At 39.9% G+C, this 23,773-nt stretch overlaps 1 protein-coding gene across 15 annotated transcripts in view; it reads left to right on the forward strand.

Moving 5' to 3' along the window:
- Positions 1–16,944, forward strand: part of MEF2C (myocyte enhancer factor 2C) — a 229,894-nt gene extending 212,950 nt beyond the window's left edge. For 12 of the 15 annotated variants that reach the window (XM_042454576.1, XM_042454561.1, XM_042454562.1 and 9 more), the window contains 3 exons: positions 244–373; positions 1,498–1,633; positions 11,592–16,944. In XM_042454576.1, the coding sequence (XP_042310510.1) occupies positions 244–373; positions 1,498–1,633; positions 11,592–11,913 (588 nt within the window). In that variant the 3' untranslated portion in view covers positions 11,914–16,944. The remainder of the gene's footprint in view (positions 1–243; positions 374–1,497; positions 1,634–11,591) is intronic. The other 3 variants (XM_042454572.1, XM_042454573.1, XM_042454574.1) reach the window with 1 other exon arrangement.
- The last annotated feature ends 6,829 nt before the right edge of the window (positions 16,945–23,773 follow it).

Here is a 23,773-nt window from a genome sequence, read left to right on the forward strand (position 1 = left end):
TTACTCGTTTGGTTACCTAGGAGATTCTGATGTAATGAGTTACCATGGAGACAACTGGTCTCTTGAAAGATTGTAAATCATGGGATTGGCAGAGTTCATAACAGTGACATGATAAATGATAATTCTAATGTGAAATCTGGGTATGATTATATATTGTATGAATAAAACTGACCCCTAAATGTTATTTTATTTCAACTGTTTTCCATCTCATGATTAATATGTTTATTTTACTTACTTTAAAAGAATCAGAGGATAAATAACTCTCAGTCTGCTCAGTCATTGGCTACCCCGGTGGTTTCCGTGGCAACTCCTACTTTGCCAGGGCAAGGGATGGGAGGATACCCATCAGCCATTTCAACAACATATGGTACCGGTAAGTCTCAGCTTAAGATGTGAGCTGTGTAGATTTTGCCCAGGGAGGAAAGTCAGCCTGTGGCATGTAACAATAGCTAGTTGTGCACTAATACTTCTTTGATTGCCATTCAGGCAGAAAATGCAGTTGCTAAATACCTGGCATGAAATTAATATGTAAATTGCAGTCTGAAGCATAGGAAGGAATATGTTTTGATTGTGCATCCTAGTAAGAAATTACCTTAAATGGCTTAAGAGTCACTAAACATACTCTTGAGAATTGAGGAATCATAGAATCAGAGTTGAAAGAGACCACAAGAGCCATCCAGTCCAACCCCCTGCCATGCAGGAAATCACGATCAGTTCAGCCTCTGGTCTCCCAGAAACTTAGTCCAATACTCTACCTGTTATACCACGCTGGCTCTTCAGTGCTGATACTGAAAACAAATTTGTGGTCTAAAGTTGTGGAGGTAGGGAGTAGAAGCCTGAGATTTGGTTTACACGTCTCCTCATAAAGTCTTGTACAATTGAAGCTGTAGGGCCAAGATCATATTGGCCAGCAGTAGTGGTAATAATGGCAGAGGCAGCAGTACAGTGACAGAGGTACTGTGCCTGTAGACACAACATTGTCAGGGAAGGAAGTGTATCCATTAGGAGATAATGTTGCCCTTTTAAGTCTTGAGTAGCTTGTGTACCATCTGGGCAGCTTTCTTTCATGACAAAGATGGGTTTCACTGCCACTGCTCCACCACCTCCACGACACTCTGCTCAAAAAAGTGACTTAAGAACAACAAAAACTGAACTTTTCCCTGGCATATGTTACCAACAGGGTTCCAGCCATTTTCAGTAAGATGGCTTTGGAGTAACACTCATTTCAGAATGCATTTGCATGTCATAGCGATACAGGTTTGCTAAGAACAATACTGGGTTTCTTGAGTTGAGAATCCTCTTATCTAGCATTTTTGTTTGCTATGATAATGCATTGAATGTGAGCTTTTGGTGGAGTGGGCGAGGTAAATTTAGTGGTAGTGTAGATGCAGAGGCTTCTTAGCCAGTGTATGGAAAAAAACATGTTTCTCTGTGTAGCTGTTTTGCTGCTTTCTACTAAATTGCTAAGTAGATGGTATTTTCTCTTTTTGCATCCAGAATACTCACTAAGTAGTGCAGATCTGTCATCACTCTCTGGATTTAACACAGCCAGTGCTCTCCACCTGGGCTCAGTAACTGGCTGGCAACAACAACATCTACATAACATGCCACCATCTGCCCTCAGCCAGCTTGGGTAAGTAAGACAAGCAGAAGGTGTCATATGCCACCAACTGTGCTGATGTGACTAAGACAATAACTAACATCCTCCAAAGCAGACCCACCTCTAGTCTGAGCTTATCTAACCGCTGGCTTTCATGGGGTGCCATTCTACCATGGGCTCTGTAGTTTGCTGAGGTCATTGGGATGCTTTGCTATAGAGCTCAGGCGTTGTAGTTCAAGCGAGTACACTAGAGTTTTCAAAGCAGTGTTCTAAGTACAACAAACTACAAATCCAAGGAATCCCTAGGATCGAGCCATAACAGTTAAAGTGCAATCAGACTGTTCATATCAAAACAGTATAGATACAGTCAGTCTGCTTTCTTGCAGCCCAAGCTCAGGTGCCTTCATCACGCAGGTCTTCCATTTGACCTCACTAGTAGACTCAGTGACCTTTTGAAGTTGGATTCATTCTTTCCCAACTTGTTTATTTCCTTGCTTCTTCCCCCTCCTCCACATCTCACAGAACAGTAGATGACAGCTTGTCTTGGGAGATGATGAGGAGAGAGAAATACTTCTGTCATTGAAGCATTGTGTCCATCTATAGTTTCAACTTTTGTGTGAGAGAGATATGATTAACTCTCAGATACAAACTAGTGGAATACTGTTGTTGTCTGTCGTGGGCCCAGTGCTATTCAACATATTTATCAATGACTTGAATGACAGAATCAGGGGCATATTTATCAGATTTGCAGATGACACCAAATTAGAAGGAATAGCTAATACCCCTGAGATGGGGAAAGGTTTAAAGCTCAGAGGAAGAACTATCACTCAGTGCTGGAAAGTGTCTGTTTTGCATGCAGAAGGGTCAAAGTACTATCCCTTGCATCTCCATTTTAAATAAGATGTGGTAGTTAGTGACAGGAGATACCTCAGCATAAGATCCTGTGTCCTCCTTCCTGCATACTGTTAAGAAATATTCAACTTCGAGAGAGAGGGAGGGAGTGAATCTCTTCTGCTTTGGTTGGGGGGGGGGCAAGTGGGGGGCCAAAGTTCTCAAAAGTGTTAATATACCCCTCACTTCAGCTGTATCTATAGTCATTCTTTTAACAATTCAAAAACATTAAAGTAGGTAAGACATTTCAAATACAACCTCGTCACTACCCTAGTCTTTTAACAAATAGTGGTTTCACTAATTCTTTCTTTGCTTCTGTTTCTAACCAAAGTCTTAGCTACACAAACATTAACGCTTTGCTACTCCAGTTTGCTTTCACAAATTACTCAGTAACATAACAACTTCATTCAGCAGTAACCCAACTTGACACACGTTTGCCTGACAACCAAAAGAGATGTGCACATTTTATTTACTGGGATTTTTTTTATAGAAAGATAATGTCAACTGCATGTTTAAAAGTTTGCTAGCAAACAAGGCTAGTCTTCCATCTCAAGCCAAAGTGCATGCTTTCCTGCCCCCTAGTGGAAATTGCAAGAGAGTTCTTCTTGGAAGAATACTGTACGATAATGTACAGTTTTGCAAAATTTCAAAACTTTCTGCAAACTATTAAATTCAAACAAAGCCAACAGAACAAAAAAGAAGAAGAAGAAGAAGAAGACAAGCAAAGTGTTGATTTTCCTCCATGAACTGAATTTCCACCTGTAGAGAGATCTTGTAGCATCTTTGAGACTAACTGAAATAATAGCTCTCCCCAGTTGTATGTTTTGCTTTTAAGTTGGCAGCATGAGCCTTCAGTCTACTTCCTCAGATGCATTTGAGGAAATGCAAAGTCCAAATGCATCTGAGGAAGTAGACTGAAGATTACAAAAACTCATACTGCCACCTTCTTTCAGTTAGTCTCAAAGGTGCTACAAGATCTCTCTACATACTGATACTGCAGACTAATATGGCTATATTTTGAATTTCCACAGATACTAAGAAGACAGGTCATGTCTTATGCCTTTCCTAAGAATGTATATTATTATTATTATTATTATTATTATTATTGGACCATTGTATAATAATTTGAACATGAAATCTGCTCTTTGGGATGCAGCTGAAAGCTGTTCACTTCCCTGAGAGATGGATTGTACTCAAAATGTTTTATTAGTAATGGTTTGCTATTTTATATGTGTTCAGGCACTAGTAAACATTTTGAATAGATATGGGAGGGGAGCTTTGCAATTGACAAGATTATAAAAACAGGTTATTTTTATTTTATTTACTTATGGTATTTATACCCCGCCCTTCAACCCCAAAGGCTATCAAAGCGGCTTACAATCATTATTTTTAATTAGATAGTTCCCTGCCCTCAGGCTTACAATCTAAAAGACATGACACAAAAGGAGAAGGTAATGGTGGTGGGGAAGGGGATGAGGTCCAGTGCTTATTCTCTCCCTCTGAGGCCTGGACCAAGGCAGATGGACTGGAGGGAGGGCTCTTCTTCTTCTTCAGGCTAGCCCTGGTGGAGCTGGGCCTGCCTGTTCACTCCCTCTCAGGCCGGAGGATGACAGTTATCATGGAGGTTGTCTTGGCAGGGTGAGACACCCTATTGAGAATTATCTTAGCTCTGCAAGAAGACTTATTTCCAGTGCAAGAAAGAGCCGTCAAGTACTTTTTTTACTCCATTGTGCTTTTTTTTTTATTTGAACAAATGAAATTGTGATATGCACAATTACCATCTTTTTTCCCTTTGTGTAGCTAAGCATACACACAGCAAGCCCACTGGGACAAGTTGACTGGTTTACAAAAAATGCAAATAACTCATACAGTGCTACTAATTTTTAAGAAAGTGAAAAGGACAACCATTATTGCAATTTTAAATTTTGTGCAGCAGGGACATAGCTAGGATTTTAGGAAGGGGGGGTCCAGACTAAGTGCCACCATTATAATGGGGCTTGAGTGCCGTGGCACAGCAGCACACACCATTCATTTTTCTAATGGAAGGGGGGTCCGGACCCCAAGAACACCCCCCCCCCTTGGCTACATCCCTGTGTACAGTTACAAAAATGCACAAAAACAGACTCCAAAATGCACAAAATAAAGTACTTAGAATCATAGAGTTTGAAGGGACTGCAAGGGCCCTCTAGCTTAACACCTGCCATGTATGAAAACAAAACTAAAGCACTCTTGAAAGACAGCCATCTAAGGTCTGTTTAAAGAAAGAGAGCCCACCACCTTCTGAGGAATCTATTCCAGTGTCAAACACCTCTTACAGTCAAGAAGTTTTTCCTAACTTTAGGTAGAATCCCTTTTCTTGTAATTTGAATCCATTCATTAAAGTTCTAGTCTCTAAAGCAGCAGAAAGCATCTACTACATTATTTCTATTCAAATATTTTAAAATGACTATCAATGTCAGCTCTCTGTCTTCTCCAGGCTAAGCATGCACAGCTCCTAAGTCCTTTTCAGGAAGTTTGGTATACAGCCCTTTCCAGATCTCGGTTTGTCTTGTTCACAGTATGAGAACAAAATGGGGATGTTTCCAATTATAGTTATAGTACTTTTATTCCACTTTAACTGCCACAACCCCATCCAAAGAATCCTTGGATTTGTAGCTTTGTGGAGGACTTAGAATTCTAGACAGTTCTTTTGATATAGTTTAGAGGAGTGTGCTAATGAATAGTGATTTATGCCTGGAACAGACTGGCACAAAAGAGCAGTCTGAATCCATTCCAGCTGGAAGCGGGTTACAACCCCGCTGTCCACACTACCTGCTCCCAAGGCAGGCTGTGAACACAGGAGCCAACCGGCGCTGCCAGGAGTTGTATTATCCTTGCTCCTTTTTGCTTAGGGACCAGAGTGTGGCTTCAGTGTGGCTTTCAGTCATTTTGGAGACAGGTATTGTTTAATCAGCATGCCTCCAAAGCAGCTTCATTTAGCCCATCTGTTTCACCTCCATGTTACCAGACTATGTGTCCATGGATTCTATAGAAAAGAGCCATGGCAGTAAAATTGGAATCAAATGTTAAAAATGTGCAGTATGGATACATCCTTGGTAAGAATTTCCAATCCTATTTGTATCCAAATTGCTGTTTATAATATCCTTCTGACTTTGTGTAAATATTTTCTTTAATGTCAAAGCATAAGAAACAGCTATCCCAAGCGTTTTTAAAATAAGCTAATTGTTTTCATTCTCATTCTATAAGATGCAATAAGATTGTTTGATTAAGGAAGCAAAGGTAATACAGTCTTCCCTTCCCTTACGCGGGGGATCCATTCCAGACACACACACCTTCCGCATAAGGGAAAAAATGCAGATGCTCAAGCCACATTCAAGTTAATGGGGCTTGTGCCTGTGGCGGCACAGCAGCAACACACGGGGTGCACGCCATGGGAGTGTGTGCCATTGTTTTCTTCCAGTGCACACCTTCCTCAGTTCCGTTGTGGCTTCCAGTGTGTGTTGCAAGCTGCATAATACACACCCGCGTATAATGCAGGCACACTAATTAAATGCTAAATCAGCAGCAAGACTTCACAGCTCTGCCACATACAATCAACCATTTTCAAATGCAGCCATAAAATAACTGGCATAATTTCAACTGGAAAAAATACATTCTGAGTTATTCTTCCTTCATTACTGTAACACTAAGAAAAATTAGCATTCTAACTGCAACCTTCAGAAAATAGTTCAGTCAGTGGTACGACCAGTAGAACGACTACCTTGTATGACAAATCTTCCCTGCAATCAAACAGTAGCTTATCAGGACATAAGAAAAATGGACAAAACTGCATTCTGAGTCTTTCAGTTCTGTACCAAGCTATTTTGTTTGATCTGACTGAGACATTTTGAACAGGAGAAGATGTTTTTAGGGTGGAATATTTTGTTTGTTTTTCTGTGGGGATCTCAGAATATTAACTGTCCTTAACCTATTTAGTGATTACAGCCACAATGGGCACTGATATTATCGACTCTCAAGGATGTTACAATAATGTGTAGATGTCAAATGTTACAATTTCCTTTGTCTACCTTATAAGCAGGTGTTCTTCAGGTTTCTCTAAGTTCACAAACCTTGCCAGGGTTAAGAGAAATGGATCAAACTGGGGCAGAGAGAGCTATAATGGAAAAGTGAATAAAGATGGATAGCAACACATAGCAAGAGTGAGAAATTTCACTGATTGCACATAGCAGGGCAGGGGGAAATTAATAAAAGGGAAATCCTGAAAATAGCCTAAGTGCTTCCCTTCCTCTATTACACCTTTGTATATGGAAGTGGATCAACCTAAAGCTTTTAAACAATGACCATGTTAGATTTGAAGATATTTTCCATAAAGCAATTTTACAACATTAACAAATACATTGTCTTGTATCAAATAGCTTCTCCCAGCTAGAGTAGAGCAATTAAATCAATTGCTGAAAAGTAATGTAAGCCATTTCCACTGAGTGAGAGGGTCTACTCCAGTTAAGACTAGCAAATGAATTTAAGTCATTGCAATTTGATAGCTTTTTGCCATGTATGGGAGCCACCGCAAAAAGACCACAGACACTAATTGTTGGAAGAAAAAGGCCACAACTTTTATTACATAACAACAATAACAATAATGTAGGGTAGGCTCCAATGCATGAGGTCTGGATCTGTCATCCATCAATCCCTGATTGATCGATCAACCCCATTGCTTGGTCACAGCCAAGCTAACCAGTTAACAATGCCCTTTGCCTTATGCTAACTGGTTATTCTCATGTTCGCATCTCTGCCCCTTTTCACAAGGGGACGCTGAATCGATGTGGCAAATTCAGCACTTTTGCAGATCTAGAAACCACACCCAACAGATCCAAGACCTATTTTCTACTGAGTCAGTGAGTCTACTCCAGTTAAGACTAACAAATGAATTTAGGTCATTGCAGTTTTCAGTGGCTCATAGAATCATAGAGTTGGTAGAGACCCCAAGAAGTTGTTTCTCAAGGCACCAATACTTTAATTCCAATGTATATCAGTCCTGTAGATGTTTACTCAGAAATAAATACTTCTGCGTCCAGTATGGGATACTTCGAGTAGTCTTGAAGTCTATCTACACTGCAGAACCAAAGCCGATTGACACCACTTTAATTGGCATGACTCAATCCATTGAATTCTAGGATTTGTATTTTGGGAGATATTTAGCCTTCCCTGTTCAGTGCTCTGGTGCCCCACCAGAATACAAATACTAGAATTCCATAGCAATGAGCCATGGAAGTTCAAGTGGTATCAACCAGTTTAGTTCTGCAGTGTGGCATCAACCTTGGTTATTTGTTTGTTCAGGTGTTTCCAAGAATATATATTCAAGGCATTCTGTAACTTTCTATACTTTTTTCACAATTGCGACTGTAGGGCCAACACACTTGTCCTTTCCCTTTGCAAAGATAACTGCACTAGTTTTGAAAACAAATCTGCTGAATGCAGGGCAGATGAAAGCAATTACTCAGGCAGCATTTAGTTCTTTCTTTGTTGTCTAACAATAGCCATTCATTATTAAACATTGTGACAATTAGTGAGAAAAGCATCCTTTCATCATTCCAAGTTTAAATGTGCCCACATGAAACAGAGCATTCTTTTACAGAATGTTAGCAGAATCTCGATGGATCCAAAATTATTCAAGGTTTAGGATAAATCCTACTGAGCTGGTGGAGCACTGACACTGTGTCCCTTGTTTGATGGAATGTCGGCATACAGAACAGATGTAGAAGTACCCACACACCTTTGTGAAATAGCTGTCCCATTCCTTTCAGTGAAGCAATACAATCTCACATGCACAGGATGAGTGGTTATGCCTGTATACCAAGAGATACAGAATCAGAAGTGACGGCCTGCATTTAATTCATTGTTTACTTTACTTTTGCCCAAAATTTAGTCTCCTTTAGACATTTCAGAAGAGAATTTCAATAGGAAAGTATCATTATTATAAATATCTGGGATATTTGTGCCTGTGTAAGAGGAAGTTGTAATGCTGTCGCAGAGCTAATGTAACATTAGTAGTTTACTTTTTGGCATATTCCAAACACTGGCCAGGTTCAGACTGTATTTATTATGATGAATTGTGGTTTAGGAGACTATAAAGAAGTGTCCATTTCCCCCTTCTTCTCCCTTCCTCCTCTTTTGCACCTCTGGTTTCAGTGAAGATATCCTAGTTTCTTAAATCAGTTTCCCCTCATGTCCAGTCTGGAGATATGAAGGCAGCAGGGGAGAGGAAAGGAAAATCAAGGTGGGAAGGGAGTGGTTTTTCCCCAAAAGCTTTTTTTTTTTCCCCAGAAAAAAATGAAAACTTTAAAAAAAAATGGGGGGAAAGGATTTTGGAATATTTTCTTTAAGACAAGATATTAATATATTTATTAATTCAAAGTTATTTCTAAAAGCTACACAACAGGAAGACCTTTATGTAACACTATATATATTATTGCAATTCCTGGTCTTGGTATGCTTTTATCAATTCCCTTTTATGGGCATCAGTGCTTTACTTTGCTTGACAAAAGCCAAGAGGAGAGGGAACATTTTTTTCCTGATTTATTAATGTTGATGGTTTCTTCTCTATATATTGGATTGTTTGTTTGTTTTATTGATTGCTTAGGGTTTTTTATTTTAAAAAAGTATTTATTACTGATCTTCATGAATTACCAACATGAGACAAGTTTTTAACAGTTCAAGATCTTGTAACTTCACTTACAAAGTAACAACAATGAAAACAACAACAAAACCTTTTCAGGGCCTTAGGTCTTTGTAAATGGACCTATGTCTGCAGGAATTAGAATTGTACAGTTGTCTTCATCCAGTAGGCATCTGTTGTTATGTAGCACAGACAGCAAAGTGCCTGATGATCAACCATTGTACACTGTTGTGCATTACACACTTGATGTACATTGGGCACCCATGCATATTGGTCCTTCCAGATGAGCATTGGTGCTCTTGTAAGTATCCTATTACACACTTTCACAATTCAATAAAGAGGTTTCCTAACCCCTCTGCTACATAGCAAAAAATAAAATAATATAAAGAAATTCAGTTTATAACTATTATTTGGCTGAACAGTACTTTCAATATACCAAAAATGATATTTTTGCTAAATAAAATTATATCATATTTTGTATACAATATGTTTTTGTTCCTAAAATAACAAAGTGATTTCAATTGTAAAACAGGCTAATATCACTTTTTGCCCCCAAAAAACCACATTTTCCCCCAGAAAAACAGGGATGGGTGTTTTTTTCTCCTCATGGCTCCAAAAGAATTTTTTTTTTTTAAATGGCTTCAAAATTTCTAAATGCTGCCATCTTTAGTCCAGCCCAGGAAACCAAGGGGCTGTACAGACCAGCACTTTGTAGGCACGGAGAGGGTGGAGCATCTGCACACTCCAAGCCCTCACCGCACCACCCAGGTGCCAGCTTGTCATGCACCCATACACACTGTGTGCGACATGATAATGTCCCTTGGGCACAGCACCCAAACGGCTCTGCACTCAAGGAGTGTCACCATGGCACACAAGCGCACGTATGGTGCCCCTTCAGGGATGCAAAAAGAAACCTGCCAGAAGCGGGTTCTTTTTGGTCCCTCCGGAGGCCACGGCATGTGGTTGCTGCGGCCTCCTTCTGGGGCAAAAATGGGCGGCATTTTGCCGCCCATCTGCACAGCGCTAAGTTTCAAGGGATATGATCTTGGTTTATAAGGAACCCTTAAATGAGCTTCACAGATAATTTTTCCCATGAAACTCTGGGTTTAGAAGTCATAATATTGTCACTTTATCCCATAATGCAAGGGGAAGACAAAGGCAGGAAGGAGAAAAGGCAGGAAGGAGAACATGGACACATTGTTTCTTCCCAGTCCATTAAATAATGCTTGCATTGATCTGATATAGAATTGAGGTAAAATGTTGGTCAGTTTGATGAATGCTGGATGAAAGCTGGATTTCACTGGGACTTCAGTATAAACTGATCAGTATTTTTTTTTCTCTCAGAGTGTGGCTCTGAGCTATGTGTTACAGGATGACTGTTGTTGTTGTCACATTGGCATACATAAAACATATTCCATTAGCATAATACAGTGTTGAACACTTGTTCTGCCCTATACAAACAAGGAAAAGAAACTTGCAGTAAAATGCTGTGCCTTTTTCCCTTTATAATACTTTATAATACAGTGGTCTCCTAGGGAAATAAGGCACCTTCTGTTTCAAATGTGTATGCTCAGTATGCCCCATGAGTCCCACCCCAGTCTAAAGAGTTGTTCAGTTGACTATTCAGTGAGCATGTATAGAGATAGAATGGAATTGCATCCACTGAACATGCCCTCACTATACTTGCTGCCCTCATCCATCAGATAGCCATGCATCCAGTGTTTGCTAGAAAGGGTTCTGTGCCAAATTTGTTTAACTTTTACTGAGTAGGGATTTCTTACATTTAACCCAGTGGTTCCCAAATGTTGATCCTTCAAATGTTTTCAACTTCATGTTCCAGAATTGATGACTATTGGTCAAGCTAGCTGGAGCTTCTGGGAGTTGAAGTTCAAAACACCTGGAGGACCAACGTTTGGGAACCAGTGATCTAGCCTAACACTAACCAGAACACTCTGTCAGAAGCACTCATGTATACAGGCACAGATGTGGTGATCAATTTTTTTAAAAAAGTCCATTTTGAAGGTGACGACAACAGGGCTATCTTTTTTTTTTTTTTCCCCATGCTATTCCTTTGAGGGGAAATCCATTTTATCTGTAATCCCTGGGCATATTACTAAAGAAATCACAAAATACTGCAGGTATTCTGAGTTTTGGGGACTGGAACATTCCCCTATGCTTGGTAGCCATGTTGTTTGCAAGGATTTGGGAAGTTATAATCCTCAAAAAATAACATTTCAAAACTCTGCCAAAGACTGGCTTAAGAAATACATCTACTGAAATATTCTCCTGTGAAGACTCTTTCTCTTATTCTTGGCATGACCTGGGACCAGTTTTTAATCTTTTAGCTGATGTTTTGTGTACGTGTGCATTTCCGGGGGGCTCTGCCTCCTCCATCTGTAACTGGGTTTCCCTTTCCTCCTACAGAGCTTGCACTAGCACTCATTTATCTCAGAATACAAATCTCTCCCTGCCTTCTACTCAAAGCCTCAACATCAAGTCAGAACCTGTTTCTCCTCCTAGAGACCGTACCACCACTCCCTCGAGATATCCACAACATACGCGCCACGAGGCGGGAAGATCCCCTGTTGACAGCTTGAGCAGCTGTAGTAGTTCCTATGATGGAAGCGACAGAGAGGATCACCGGAACGAATTCCACTCCCCCATTGGACTCACCAGACCTTCGCCGGACGAACGGGAAAGTCCCTCTGTGAAGCGCATGCGGCTCTCTGAAGGATGGGCGACATGATAACATTATTAGCTTATTAGGGTTTTTTCCTTGCAGTGTGTGTGTGTGTGCGTGTGTGTGTTATACCTTAATGGGGAATAGGGAGGGAGGGGTCAATATGCATTCTATGTGCTGTGTGTGTGGGGAAAAAAGTCAGGTACTCTGTTTTGTAAAAGTACTTTTAAATTGCCTCAGTGATACCATATTAAAGATAAACAGCAGTGGCTGAGATAAGCTTCGCACTTGAGTTGTACAATGGAACACTTGTACAAAGATAGGTTTTAAGGTTAACTTCTTTTCACTGTTGTGCTCCCTTGCAAAATGTATGTTACATTAGGTAGTGTCATGTTGCAGGTTCAACGTTATTTACATGTAAATAGACAAAAAATAAAAAATAAAATAAAAGGAAACATTTGCCCCATGTGGCAGATTTTTACTGAGAGAGAAAGCAGCTGTTATGCAACATATAGAAAACATGTACAGACATTTTTGAGAGACCCAGAAATTGGGTGACCGAGAAAAAGGGGGGGGAAGGAAGAATGTAGGTCACCTATTGCATCTGAAATACTCACAAATATGTTGACATATTGTTGGAGTATGGCACTCAATTAAATGGCACCAAAACATTTACAAGAGAACCATACTTGAACAAAAAAAATTTTTTTTAAGTTTTAAGGTAAACTTATTTAATTTTTTAAAGAAAATCTGGGTCTGCATCACTTATTAAATAAAAATATAAAAATATGTAAATTACATTTTTCCTTATTTTCATATCAAAAAATAAGACAGAGTTTGCAAAGCAGTGTGGCTTTTTGTAGTCTACTTAAGCCAAAATGTGGGTTTTTTTTCCCCTTTATAAGCTTCGCCAATATTTTAAACTTCCTTGAAAGAAACAAAGAGGACTTTTTTGTACAGAAAGCACTACCCTAAGCCATGAAGAACTCCATGCTTTGCTAACAAGATAACTGTTTTCTCTTTGCAGAAGTTTTGTTTTTGAAATGTGTATTTCTAATTATATAAAATATTAAGAATCTTTTAAAAAAATCTGTGAAATTAACATGCTTGTGTATAGCTTTCTAATATATATAATAATTATGGTAATAGCAGAAGTTTTTGTTATCTTAATAGTGGGGGAATTATATTTGTGCAGTTGCACATTTAAGTAACTATATTTTCCTTTTGTTTTCTTCTTCTAATCTACATTTTACAGAATCAATCAGCTGTTGAAGGCTAATCTGCAAAAGATTAGAATTTTCCCTTCCCATAGCAGCCCATATATTCCTAATATACCTGCAATCAATTTTGTGATCTGTTGTAGATACTGATCAGTTCCATTATAAGCATTCTAACCATTTTGACCATGCTAAAGGCCCTCTTCTTACACAGTTTATGTCTTGCGTATCTTGTGGCTTTTTGCCGTTTAGATCACAACATGGCTCAGCTTGATCCTCATTCCATCAACTAATCAAAAGTGGCATCCTTTTCTGATTTTTAGCCAAATTAGAAAAGTCCCACATTTCCCACAATATCAACATGTAACGGAGCATCCTTGAAGATGATAAAAATCTAGTGAGGAGTTACAACAAAAAAATTGATACCCCAAAACTAAAACTCATCTGCCCCAAGGCTGTATTAGTTCATTTAGATATGTGAGTGAGTTAGGATTTTAATAGAAGCCATATCATATAATTAAAACAAAATAATGGGGACAAGAGTTGGACATAGAGTCAGGGTGCCTGTAAATTTTGAGTTGCTTATGTCTGAGGGCTGACTTACATTTGCATGTAGTTCACATCCAGGACAATCATATACATGTTTACTCAAAAATAAGTCCCATTGAGTTCAGTGGGACTTACTCTCAGGTAAGTGGGCACAGGATTGCACTCTTGGTAACTCATTGATTTGCTGCTCAACATACAGTGACTCAGACCTGAATAAAGGAAGACCATCCACTGGGTTTGAGTTGACATCTGTACTTGGTATGATGCTATTGTCAAAAAGTGATTAATAACAGCCACTGATGTTTTAACCCAAACCTATTAATCCACATTCCACTCAATGGCAGTGTTGTCGTGTCCCTTTGTAGCACCTAGTTACAGTTGGTTTTTGATAGTCAGTTTCTGCATGAGACCACTAATATCTTCATGGATCTCAAGTTTTCATGGCTATGCTGTAACAAAGTCCCAGTGTTTGCAGTTAACCATTGAAATATGTCTATTCTGTACTACTTCCAAACCTAAATTTTTCCACTCATAGGTAAAAGATGATAGGTTATCTTGATCAAAGAAATGATCAACTCACCCACTGGATTAATCAACTGCTCTCCACTCATTATCACTCCACTTCCAATGGCAGCCTCTAAAGGCTTTTTTTTTCCCCTACCTAGTTTGATACATATTCTGTCACATAATGTGTTCAGTAATTATAGAGCTGCACTACATAAAAGTTGTCAGTTTCAAAGGAATCTTTCCCCTCTTTGATTGGTGATTACTGAATTTTGAAGGTAAATGACTTTCTCTATTTAAAGAAAGACCAGGAGTGAAGTGTGCTGGGAAGCCCCTTTTTCTGTTTCGATGGGATAGCTTTCTCACTGAGGGAGAGACACTGTGCTCATTGTTCAAAAACTTCTTGTCTTGATAAGAGTTTTAAGTGCTTAGAGCCAGAAATCTCATATCAGAAAAGATCCTAGGCCTCAGTCCTAGTGAGCTGAGTATCATGCAAAGTTTTGGGAGTGATGCAATAAATGTTCTTGCTTAGGAAAGAGGAGGGGTGTAATTCATATTCACATTTGAGTAATTATGAATGTTTCCGTGAAATCAGACAGTGGCTGCTGTTGATGCTGTTCCCAACCTTGCTCTACCTCTCATACAAACACATTGCCAGTATAGTCAAGTTGAGAGATCAGTGGAAAAACTTGGAAAAGGTAATTGTTGGATTACAATTCCCAGTATCTACAAGCCAGTAGGACCACAGGAAATTCTGGGAGTTGAAGTCCAAAAGTGTAATTTTCCTGAGCTCTAAGTGTAGGACTACCTGACCAGTATTGTCTGGACTACCAAATAGTCCGCTAGAATTTCTCAGAACCAATGAAAGAATCACACTATGAAATTTGTCCTATTTGTCTGGCACTGGACAAATTTTAATGTGCAACCTATGTTCAGCAGAAAGATGGGAACTGTAAAAACGGCTATGTTTGATGGATAACACATGCAACTATGAGATTCTGCCCATTCTTAGAAGTCACCCAAATTGACCATGAACAATATAGTTATGTGTTGCCATGGTTCCCATTGTATTGTTATTACATACTTACCTGCAAATACACATTTGCATTTCCATATCTGCCTGCTATCCTAGCAGTAGCTTTGGGGTTTGTGACCTTGTCCCATCCTAAGTGTTTATTGGCTGGCACAAAACAATCTTAGGAGCATGCTGAGACCAAGTCACTATCACACCTATTTGTGGTACAGAAAAATTGTTTTGATCAGGCATCCCTCCTACAGGTGACTGTCAAAAGATACGCATGTATTAAAAGTGAGAATGGGGCCCACATCTGATTTTTCACAAAACATCAATCGAGTTTACAAATTATTTCCCTCATGTTGACATTTACCAATATTCACATTCTCTAGTGGAGAACAGACAACTTTGATGTGTCTTAAATATGCAAATATGTCACAACTGTACCTTGTCATTTTTTTAAAGAAAGAGAAAGAATGTTTGGCTTATCAGTATTGTTCAAAGTAATTTGTCAGTGGGGTAGGTGGAATCAGTCTTCTGACTTTGAAGAATAGCCATATGACTAGTTCACCTTATGGTTGCCTCAGCACAAGGAAAAAATTAACCCTTGAGCTTTTGAAGGGGAGCAGAGATGTAATGTTGGATACCACATTGTACCTCTGTGCAAGTAGGTGCAATGGAAGCAAGCTCATGTTTTGAGAGTAGGCAATCTCTTGCAGTTATGACCTTCATTTTTTTATACAGCCACAAAGCTGAACCATGTAAAAATGGACACCATGTCCCCCCTCTCTCTCTGCTACTAAGCTAAAACACAGGGGCAAGAAAGGGGGGGAGTTAATTCATCATTGTAAATGGAATTAATTAATAAAGAAGCACAATGTTTAATTGTGATGTCGCTTTCTAGAACCTTTAGCTGTCTTTCATGTTCCTTTTACCTGTACCTTAACCAACGATTGCATTTGCAAAGCTACTTTTTGGGGCTTATTGTGTGATTCCTTTATATTTAAGCAGTTTGGGGCAGCGCCCTGAAAGAGTATGAAGATTTTATTCAACCCAGGCAGTGCAAAGTAAGAGACAACATGAGATACTTTAAGAAGTGTCTCTTCTCATCCCTGCTGGCACTAAGTGGACCCTTTTTTTAGAAAGGGCTTATTGATGAGGTTACTAAACCTAAGGAAATAAAGAATTGCTGGTGACAATGATATTATATATGCCAGACTTCCCTACATTACCAAGGGCCCTCCAGATATTTTTGACTGCAATCGCCATCAAACCCAGTCCTGCCAGCCATGCTGGTGGGTGCTAATGTGAGTTCTGTTTTAAGGCATCTGGAGGGCCCCAGGTCAAGGGGGGAAGCTGAAATACACAGTCTGCACAAATTTGTATGTTGTATGCATTGATGCCTTTCCTGGTGATGCTTTTTAAAACAAATCAGTGTTTTTTCAAACTTGTTTTTTTGTAACCAAATGGTTTTTATTTTCCCCAGAAGTGGAATTTTAAAAAAATTAATGATTACTATAAAGATAATCTGCTGTTTCTCTGAGCTTTTTTTCAGGCAAAGCTTAAAAAAGAATAAAACAACTGCTATGCTGTTTTCAAGAATGTCAATAACCCCTTTGGATTGTTTGCCTTTGTCTTAGTCTATCTACCCATCTTCCTAGTAGACACAACAATGTGGTTTTGTTTTCTTGCTCTTCTCCTTCCCCCAGAAATTAAATGCTTTGTCTTTGTTTCCCAAAAAGCCACTTGAAACCTCAATAAAGGCTGTTGCCTAAACACAGCATACTTTTCATGTGCTCCCATTTTATGCCATCTGCAGTGATGTCCTCACTTCTGTGGCCTCCATTTCCTGCCATTCCAAAGTCCCTTGAAGGGCCGATGGAACTTTAATGTTGGTTGAGAATGCTTCACTGTCACATTAATAATAGGCTTTTGTGAATATATTTTAACCAAAGATGTGGAGCAATCCAAGTACTGAATTCCACAGTTTCTGCATCAAATTCTTGGCTTGATCATGAGCATAACCAGGGAGTTTAGTTTTGCTATCCCTTTTTATACCTCAGGCTGACCCATACCTCAACTTGATTCAAAAAGGTCAACCTAACGAGAAATGAAATTCACAGGATTATGGTGCTCTGAGGAGCCAATAATGTAATCCTGAGTTATGTCATAAAGCATTCGACTTGGATTGCTTCAGATGATTTGCTTCTACCTTTTTTCCCCTCGATATTTGTTTTAATTAAATCAGTGATAATTAAGAACTCATCTTGTAAATGGGGGCGCACAAGCATTTTGCAAGAAATATTAAACTTTAGAGGCTCACAGCGGCATAAGCTGGTCTTTGTCGCCACTAGATGACAAGACATTATAAAACTAAGTTAAAAATCACATCTGTATATCTCAAGGGACTTAATTCAGCTGCCTGTAGTGAACATAAAATAAAATGGGAAAATTTCAAATGTTTCTCCTGCTGGACATAAGGTATAATTTGTATTTTGCAGCCAAATCAGTAAAGTTACTAGCTTTCATAGTGATACAGTGTCTCTGGTGCATTTTTTTAAGTTAGTAAAGTAATAAACAGCTCCTCAGATTTAACCATCTCTGTACATTCAAGTTAGTCATGTCAGACCTGCAGAACCTGCTGGCAACTTTAAGAAATGTAGAAGCCCAAGATAGAAAATCAGTGTTCCAAAACACAGGAAAGTTGTGTTTTTGGATTACAGCTCTTAGAACCTGCAAGCCAACATGATCAGTGGTCATGCTGGTTAAGGGATTTTAGCGAGTAGCCTAGAACAGTACCATTTCCAAGCTCAGGTAACCATTTGCCTTAATTTCTATCGCCTCTTTATTTTTATCAATATACTAATGGTTACGGGAGAGGCTGAGGAAATTTGATGGCTGTTGACTTTATCACATGTGACTTTTAAACCACCATGCAAGTGCAATAATGGTGCCTTTGGTGATACCTATTACATTACACCATCTCCCTCTCATTACTGCCTTATCTTCCAAGAATGGGTAGCCCACACCTTGCCATTGATGGGGAAAACCCATCAATAAGCTCCCAATTGTGCTGTTGTAGCACTAGTCCTCAACCTGTGTCTGTTCTGGGATTCTGCAGTCACATGGTTTCAGTGTTTACTCCTCTCCCCTGTCCCCTTCCCTTTCACTATTCCAGAACAGTTGCAGGTTTTTAAACTTTTATTTATTCATATTTGAAAACCATAGTAGCATAACTCAGTAACTGCATTTAAAAAACCAAACACACATGCACACACACACACACACACACACAAACGGCACACTAGTTAGGGCACTGCGCAGGGAGATGGGCTTAAGGAAGAGAGAGCCTGAGACCAGCAACAGCCCAATTGTGCTATTGAAGGGGCGTGTGGTAGGGAGTGCTCCCAAACTGGAATGTATGCGCTTCCTTTCATTAATGTGATTGTGGCAAGAATGGGGATCATGTGGTAAAGTCCTGTGCCAGTTTGTTGGGAGTTTTAATGCAAAAATTCATGTTTCCAAACTCTGTCTTAACAGATGCAGACAGGGACTTGATGAGGACCTCCCTGTATTAGTTCAAAATCTTTCAGCTTTTATTTCTGTACTGCAGGCAAGATGCGAAATACAATAACACTTTTAGTCCCAAAGATAGTCTGGCAGCACTATTACTATTACATTATAGCCACAGCAAAATTGGAACAGTGTGGGTCAGTGGATGGATGGCAGATCTCAAGTAAGCTACCTTTAGCATTCTAACTGAAGGATGGGCTATAACTGTCTTGCCAGCCTGCAAGATACAATGTTGCTGGTTATTTAAAATATTAATACAGGACCCACTAATTAAGCTTTCAAGGCAGCTTACAATAAAATATTCTCCTTTTGTAAAAAAATTATCAACCATAAAACAAGATGAAAGTTATGAAACAGAGACCCAAATTAGTAAATTTAGGAAAAGAGTCCTAAGCAACACCAAAAGATTTTAACAGGTTTTTTTTAATTTAAAAAAAGTTTGGGGAAGTTTGAAGTTTGGGGAAATAAGAAATGTCTTTGTCTGGTGTTGAAATATCCATGAAGTAGATAGCAGGTGAGCCTTTCTGGAGAGAATATTCTACTCCTGGAATGCAAATACTGAAAGGGCGCCTCCCTTTAGCTGCCTTCTAAGTTACTGCCATCAGATCTCCGAGATGCAGTCATCATCACCCTGTACAAGAAAAAAGGAGCAAAATTGGATTGCTCGAACTACCGAGGTATAACACTGCTCTCCATTGCTGGAAAAATCCTTGCAAGGATACTGCTGAACAGATTAGTTCCTGCCATTGCAGAAGAACTTCTTCCCGAAAGCCAATGTGGCTTCAGAGCTAATAGGAGCACTACAGACATGGTATTTGCCCTCAGACAACTGCAAGAGAAATGTAGAGAGCAGAACAAAGGGCTCTATGTAACATTTGTCGACCTCACCAAAGCCTGCGACACTGTGAGTAGAAAAGGTCTGTGGCAGATCCTGGAACGACTAGGATGCCCCCCAAATTCCTCCAAATGATCATCCTGCTACATGAAGGCCAGCAAGGTCAAGTCAAATATGGCGATGCTCTCTCAGAGCCCTTTCTAATAACTAATGGTGTAAAACAAGGTTGTGTTCTTGCTCCAACTTTATTTACAATCTTCTTCAGCATGATGCTCCAAAGGGCAACGGCAGATCTCAAAGAAGAAGACAGCATTTATATACGCTACTGTACTGATGGTAGCCTGTTTAACTTAAGCCACCTGAGGGCCCGCACTAAGACTCTAAACTATTTAGTCCGTGAGCTGCTTTTTGCTGATGATGCTGTCCTTGTTGCCCATGCGGAAGCAGCTGTGCAGCGCCTCACATCTTGTTTTGCAACAGCTGCAGAGCTCTTTGGGCTGGAAGTCAGCCTGAAGAAAACGGAAATTCTCTACCAGCCGGCACCACAGGAAGAACACTACCATCCCCACATCACTGTAGGCACATCTGTGCTTAAGTCCGTCCAGCAGTTCACCTACCTGGGAAGCATCATCTCCTCAGATGCCAAGATTGATAAAGAGATTGATCACAGACTGGCAAAGGCATATAGCGCATTCGGAAGGCTTCACAAAAGAGTCTGGAGTAACAAACACTTGAGGCGAAGCACAAAAATCAGTGTGTATAGAGTCATTGTACTGTCTATTCTCCTCTATGGGTCTGAAACATGGGTCACCTATCGCCAACACCTATGACTCCTTGAACGCTTTCATCAGCGCTGTTTACGCACAATTCTAAATATACACTGGACTGACTATGTGACAAATGTTGCTGTCCTTGAGCAAGCAGGGATCACCAGCAGTGAGGCCATGCTATTGAGGATGCAGCTGCTCTGGGCAGGACACGTTTCTAGGATGAAGGACCATCGCCTCCCCAAAATAGTATTCTACGGTGAACTCGCCATGGGTCAGTGTAAGAGGGGCACCCCAAAGAAGAGATACAAGGACTCCCTGAAACAACATCTCAGGCTTGGCCAGATAGATCACCAACAATGGTCCTCCCTGGCCTCGCATCGGGAGGCGTGGAAACACACTATCCATGATGCTGCAGCCTTCTTCGAAAGCTCATGCCGAATGAGCCTCGAAGAGAAACAACAACGCAGAAAGAACCGCAACCTGGAAACATCACCCAAGGAGACTTTCTGCTGTGCTTTCTGCAACTGGACCTGTTTATCCCAAATTGGCCTTTTTAGTCACCAGCGCTCTTGTACAAAGTGCGGGATGAGTCCTTCCTGAATCTTGGTTCGCGAAGCAAAGCCAGAGAGAGACAAGTTACTTAGTGGAGACATCTGAAACAGATCTCTGGAGATGATTCAAAGTTTTAACAAACAGATATAGGAGAAAGTGGTTCGTCAGGTATCCAGATTCGCAACTATTTAAAGGTTCATAGATTAATAACAGCACTTTGGATTCAGTCCAGAAATGGGGAGGAAGTCACTACTGAATGGTTTAAGTGCCAAATGCAATTCAATTTACTCAGTCCATCACAGCACCAATTCCTGCTGGAGATACTGTAGCTCAGTTTCCCACCCTTGCAAGGACTTGGACTAGATCAGGGATATACAACAGTGTGGGGCCAATTAGCCATTCCCAAACCTACCGTTTGGCCAAGCATGCCAATATATCTCATTTCCTCATCATTTCTATTTCCATACATACATAAAAGGTTATTGTTAAAAACTAAAAGCCATCACAATATAAAATAGATCCAAACAGCCACTTAATGTGACATTCTGTCACCTCCTGTCACCATTTTAAAGGAATAAAGAAGGGATTTGAGTTAGGGGTGTGGGGGGTTGAAGGTTGGGGAGGTTGGAATACTTTTTTGTGTGATTGTATACACAAAACAAGATGAAAGTTGTGTGTGATTTTTGATCACTTTTCATCTGACGACTCTGTCAAAAATTGGGGAGGAGGGGGGATTCAATTACACAGGTTTCCTATAATTTGGCCTTTCTCCTGCCTCTTTCAGTTTCAGTTTCCTACACATGAAATATCAGCTTCGCCACATGTCCTAGATCTGACTGGCGTTCCAGATTTTTCTTTTCAAATTGTGCAAACATCACTTTTGTAAATAAAGACCTCATTTACTTTTCAACTGACTTATTAAAATCACATACTGTAGTTGTTAAAAGACACACTCACTTTTTTGTGGATATGAAGTCCGCGTAAACAGAGGAGCAACTGTAGTTCTTTTGCCATTTCTACCCCAGGCACAAGCAAAAATATGTATGTTTACGCAGCTTAGTAAAGATGAAACTACACATTGAATGGGAAAAAAGACAAAAAGGTGATAGAATTCAAAGATATAGCGGTGTTAGTATGTAGAATCAGTATGTAGAGAAATCTTGTATCACTTTTGAGACTAACGAAAAGAAAGAAGTTGGCAGCATGACCTTTCATAGATTACAGTCTACTTCATCAGATGCTAAAGCCAACTGCTTCCTGACTAACTGGGGAATTTATCCTTATTGATCTCTGTAGCTGGTAAGTGGGAACTGGGGGCGGATCATGGTCCCTAGGTACTGCCTAAACTAGGGACTACATAGAGACAATGAAAACAGATGTGCATAACTCTAGGTTACACATTCATAACTGCCATAGAGCATAAACCAACATGAATATCTACTGATGCCATTACACTATGCCAATGCTACACATCTCCTTTACTGAGTATCATTGTAGTGCAACACGTGAGAAACGGTGAATGCACATAATGGTCACTTCATTATACAATACATAGAGGAAGCATGCCATGCTAATTTGACACATGACTACCTGCTTTATTGAGCATCTGCAATGATTCTGCATGTAGCACTCTGCTCCTGCCACCATCAGCTGGATCTGTCCGTTCCACATTGTCCAAAAAAAGTCATTCCATATTCGTAGTGCAACTCACACCTGTGTATGTCACCTCACCAATAGGAGTCTGGCCTCTCACATGTGCATATCAGGACTCAAGGATTTTGAGATGCTATTCATGCTGAAGAACAACAAAATAAGAGAGTCTGGAAATACATAAGTAAAGCATGTGTGTGGGTGTGCATATGTGTGTGTATATATAAAAATCATGAATGGTGTCTTGTTATGTCATAAGATAGCTTTACAACCTCATAACTGATTGGCATTCATGATTTATAATCATGGCACCATTGTCATGACTGCAAATGCCCACCAAGCCCACTTAAAATCCAGACAGCCATACTAAGGGATGAAGTTCTGCAGTGGTGACAAGTGGGGTGCTGAAGCATGCTGCGTCCAGTCCCTTCCTGTCAATGAGCGATGGTGCAACAAGGAATGGTAACAGGACCTCCAGAGTGTTCCCTGTTTCTGCCTAATGCATTACCCCTCATTGGTAGGATGGGGCTGGATAATCCATCCTTCAGCAGCACCACAGAAGTCCGTACCTTAGCATGAATGTCTAGATTTTAAGGTGAGTTTTGAGGGATGGATTGGAAGACCACATTGTAGTATGTGTCCAGTGCAGGATCTCGGCCTATATATAAGTATTTATATATTTGTAAAATATTTTAATCAGTTACTTTAGAAGATAATTTTAGATATTTTTCTTGAAAGTTAGGGTTCTCTTTTCAGAGGGCAGAATACAGTAATGCTATTCAGAAGAAGGCACGGCACAACAGCCACTTTTTCAGTAGTGACTTAGTTAAGTGATTCAGTAGCTAGTTTGGGCTGTCACAGTCCTCCCTGTTGTTCTTCTGTCTAACATGGCTATTTTTCATCTTTCTTCAGCCAAATAAACAGCAAGGGATTTTTTTTAAAAAAAAAAATCCAACCCAAGAGCCACAAGAAGAAGAATATTCAACACCTATCCATAAATTAAAGCAAAACAGAAAGTCAACCATTTGATGTAAGAACACAATCCATTCGATCTGAAATAGATGCAGATGTATTTATGAAGGCTGGAATCCTGTTAAGGATCTGTGATAGATGGGGGAACTGTTCCCCTGTCCATCAGGAAGTAGGTGACTAATGGTCCCACTTCCTCCCATGAGCAATCTCCACTGCATGAAGAAGAAGCAGGACCCATGTACAAAGTGCAGAATTCCATAGCATTGAGACATGGCAGTTAAAGCAGTAT

Source organism: Sceloporus undulatus, chromosome 2 (genome assembly GCF_019175285.1).
Source record: "Sceloporus undulatus isolate JIND9_A2432 ecotype Alabama chromosome 2, SceUnd_v1.1, whole genome shotgun sequence".
In the NCBI taxonomy this organism is placed as follows: Eukaryota; Metazoa; Chordata; class Lepidosauria; order Squamata; family Phrynosomatidae; genus Sceloporus; species Sceloporus undulatus.